The sequence below is a fragment of the Pinus tabuliformis genome, chromosome 7, assembly GCF_031772625.1.
Source record: "Pinus tabuliformis cultivar Carrire ecotype Pingquan chromosome 7, CPIR1, whole genome shotgun sequence".
Classification (NCBI taxonomy): domain Eukaryota; kingdom Viridiplantae; phylum Streptophyta; class Pinopsida; order Pinales; family Pinaceae; genus Pinus; species Pinus tabuliformis.
Window position 1 is genome coordinate 1,906,262,969 of NC_142293.1, and position 4,326 is coordinate 1,906,267,294.

Here is a 4,326-nt window from a genome sequence, read left to right on the forward strand (position 1 = left end):
TCTTCCGAACGTTATCCAAGGCTTTGACCAGAAAACCTATATAAGGACAAGTTTGCTCCATGAATATTCAGATCTTCGGAGCTACTGATAATCCTGAAGTAAGTTACTGAGCTTTTCCCAGTAGTTATATTAGCAGTTGCAGGACAAGGCGTGCTTATTTTTCCTCTGCTCCATCCAGCAATTTCAGAAATTCAATTCAATCTTCATCGATTCCCTCTGAGCGGAAATGGCCGTCCAACAGCAAGACATAGACAGAGCGCCCGTGGTTCCCAATGCACAAATTATTGGGTTTCACTTTGTGAACCAATATTACAGTGTTCTTGTCGTTTCGCCCCAATCACTATTCAAATTTTACGATCAAGATCTCAGTACACTCAGTCGCCCAATTGTGAACGGTCAAATTTTCTCACTTACTGCTGCCATTCAGGAGCAGATAACATCTGCAGACCGCGATAGGTTTAAAATGGACATCAAGAGAGTGGACTCACAAGCTTCTCACAATAATGGAGTACTGGTTATGGTAAGTGGGTCAATTACCTTTATAAACAATGCAACACGCTCTTTCACTCAGGCCTTTTTCCTGGCTCGTCAGGAAAATGGGTATTTCGTACTGAATGATACTTTTAGGTACGTGGATGAAGAACCACATCAACCAGAGCACAAATTTTCCCAAACGAATGGCTACCCTATAGAACAATATTCAACCCAAGCAAATCCCGTCGCAGAACCGGTTTTTAAGTCTGAAATAGAATCTCAGGAGGTTCAGATTGGTGTGGTTGAGCAACCCACAACAATGGCGGCGGAGGTACACATTCCAAGGACGGAAGTCGCAACAAGATCGGCTGGGCAGTTCCAGAAAGTTTCCCCAGTTGAACAGCCTCCCAATCAAGGGCAGCCTGCTGCTACCCAAGAAACTCCAGCTGTATTTCAAGATGCACCACAAAAGCCTCGGGGTTTAAATGTTAAAGAAAGTGCAGCAACAGAGACGGTTGGCTTACCCTCTACTATTAGGGCTGTGAAAGATAAAAGCACTGCAGAAGAAAGTGGGTGCTCTATTTTCATCAACAACTTGCCTTCTCGTATTACGCGTCCTCAAGTTGAAAAAGAGTTCAGGAAATTTGGGGCAGTTAAGCCTACCGGGGTTGAAGTTAGGAGATGTAGAGATGGTAGATCCAGTTACGCTTTTGTTGAATTTGTGGACGCAGCTTCAGTGCGGGCTGCAATTCAGGCATCCAAATCCAGGCATATTCGAATGGGTGCGCGAAAAGTAGCTGTCCGTGCGAAGCTTCCAATTGCTGATGGAGAGGGCTTCAGAAAAGATGGACCAAATACTATTGCTATGCAGTCGAGGATATGGAGAAATAATGTGAACAACAGAGGCAGAGAAGTTAGAGTTTTGAAAAGCTAGAATTTAAGGCAAATGTTGGAATATTGATGCCATTTAAAGCATTCTACCAGTATGATCCTATGTTTTTCTGTCTTCTTGGTTACCATAAATGTAGTTTCCTATGTATCTTGTGGAGAAATAAGAATGTATCTTGTGGAGAAATAAGAGGCTGCTTCCATAAGTCACTAAGAAAACCTGCTCATATATGTACAATCGACCCATGCATGATTTATATTTACATAATACGATCTTGATTTGTTGATATATTTACCGCTTAAGACAGATGGATCTTGTCACAAAGCACATTTATGCACATGTTATTTCTTGATATATTTTTTATGCCAAAAGTATTGTTGTTATATAGTGCGGAAGGGTAAATATATGTTATATAAAGAAAAATGCATTTTTGTTTTTAGAATAACTGAGTATTGGAAAAATATTAAAATCGAAAATAAAATTTCGATGTTAAATTATTTATACGTTAATCATATTAAAGTAAAAAAATATAAAATTCATTTAAACATAATTTAAATTCAATGATTTTGAAATTATATGTAAATTATTATTCTTGAAATCATGAAGAGCCGTAGTTACGAATAATCATGAAATCCTGAAGAGTGGGAGTGGTTTGATGGTGCGAACATATCGATCAATGGATATTTAAATATAGGTAAGAATTTCAAGTTGAATTTGAATTTGATTATTTGTAGGGCGTTGGTAAGACTGAATAAATTAATGGATATTCGAATATAAATAAAATCATGAAGAGTGATCATGATCATGGTATTAGTGACCGAATAAATTGTTGTTTATATGGTGGGAGCGGAGCGCGGCACTCGTGGAGCGGTGTGCGGAAAATCATCCAACTAGAGATCAAGACCGTGGTAAGAGCCTATAAGAGCTACGCATGTGTGTATTTCCAGCCAATGCATGTTATTTATCTCGCTATGATTCCTAAAAGCCAGTCTTGCATCGAAAATCCTCACTCCTTTTAGACTAAGACATCACGCGCAAAAGAACTCTGCATGTTCACTGAGTCCATACCTGGTCATTACGCTTGTTTCCTGGCGGGGACTCTTTTCTCAAGTGGAGTCTCTTCTCTGCAATCTTCTTTCGGTGCATTTATGCGTCTCAACGTTATGCCATCTCAGAATCTAGCTCTCTCCTCGCTGTGTTAGTCTTATTTGGGGCATCTATTATTGTGGTGGCCTCGCATCTTGGTTATCTCTCTGGTCGTGTATTTTTCTACAGTTTATGCACCCCGCTCTCGGCTTGTCTGCGCTTCTCTCGAGGTTAGTATTCTCTGTGTCTCGTTGTGCACCGATATCTGTTTTCAAATTTTCGGTTTTGTTAAGGAAAACTTATCATTCGGTTTTGTTAAGGAAAACTTATCACCATTGCAGTTAATTTTGGTAAAATTTTATCTCAATATAAATCTTTGTTTCTCGAAGAAAAATCTCATGAATGGTGCAAAAAGGAAGGATGATTTGGCATAGCAGCTAGGCGAATATGTTTTTTAGAAAGCAAATTTCTGAATTACAAATCTCTAGTGATTAATAGGTGAATTCTAACATGTCTCGGAAGTCAATCTTAAACTCGTTATGGATATCAGCTTTAAAGATTCAGAATTACTTTGTTATTTCAAAGCCATGCACAGATGTCCGTCTTAAACTAGGTCCCTGGTGGTGTATTTGTGGGTTTTTCTGTTGTTGCATAGTATGTCCCGAAGAAGTTTCGTGAAGGTTTCTATCCTGGATTTTGTCTGAATTGCTCATAAGCTTTGGCTCTAGGTCGCCACCTTTGGATCCCCCTTGGTTTTTTCGGGCCGACTTTTCTCCTCAAGCAATCGGAAGATGTCCAAAGGTACATCTCTAGTGGTGTCATACTGTAGTTTAACCTGAATATTAAATTATCCTTGTGGCGCAATCTGATCGAATGAATTAAGTTGAAGCCGTCAATTTTCAAATTCCTTCGCGCTTGTCAGAGTCCAGCTCATGATGCTGTCACCTCTTTTAAGATAGGAGGACATATGGCATTTTCATAACTATCATCCTTTTGGGAAAATAGTCCTTTTAGTTCTTGAGGTTTCCTTTCTGAGTCCTTCAGCCAGGTACTTTGTTCAAAAGTAAGTTGTACCTCTTGTCCGATTCATATCTCCTCTGGATTCTTATGTTACCTATGAGCTAAGAGTTGGTGGCTCTTTCAAGAATGGAGTTACTATCTGACACATCTGCTACGGAGGCGATGATACAAGCTACCATTCAAGCAAAATCTGTCCATGAAAATGCCAAGTTGTCTTTCAATTGGGAGTCCACTCTCGAGGACTTGCTGATTCAGCCATCGGTCCCACAAGATGATGGGGTTGGTTTTGATCGGCCAATGGAAGGACCTTCTCGAATATCTAGACTAAATGAAAATGACCATATTGGAAAGGATTCAGAAGAAGGTTCATATCAGAAAATCCAAAAACTAGTCAAGACTATTCCTCCCCCCGCAGCCATTAGAATAGACAACACCCACCTTGCTGATCGCATAGCTAGTCTCCAAGGAAATGCCTTGATCGGGTGATGGCACTTCTTGGAAATGAATGACTCTAAGATGAGAAGTTGGCTCGCGTCCTAGTGGAAACCGCTAATAGGGTATGTTCCTATTATAGCCAGCCTCCTAAATGAATGGTACTGCTTTCATTTTCTTAAACCAAGTGATATGGAAATCATTTTGAAGCATTAGTGGGTGTATAATCAAAGCTTACTCGTATTGCACAGATTGTACATGGGATTCAATCCGCTAAGAAATACCCCTTCAAACAACTTCATTTGGGTCAAGCTCCCGAGTCTGCCAGTAGAATTATGGTCAAAAGAAACCTTAGTTGAGATTGGGAATGCCATAGGTAAGTGTGTTTACGTTGATCCATGGTGCCTTGGAGAAAAAGATAAAAG

General features: G+C 39.9%; 1 protein-coding gene across 1 annotated transcript; it reads left to right on the forward strand.

The window, feature by feature from the left end:
- Nucleotides 1-226: 226 nt before the first annotated feature.
- LOC149256098 (nuclear transport factor 2-like) lies at nt 227-1,408 on the forward strand. Its single transcript, XM_089455218.1, has one exon. The coding sequence runs from the start codon at nt 227-229 to the stop codon at nt 1,406-1,408; it is 1,182 nt and encodes a 393-aa protein (XP_089311344.1).
- Nucleotides 1,409-4,326: the final 2,918 nt, after the last annotated feature.

Bases quoted from the DNA above. Each gene is read 5' to 3' on its own strand.
- LOC149256098 (XM_089455218.1), top strand. From the start codon at position 227: ATGGCCGTCCAACAGCAAGACATAGACAGAGCGCCCGTGGTTCCCAAT.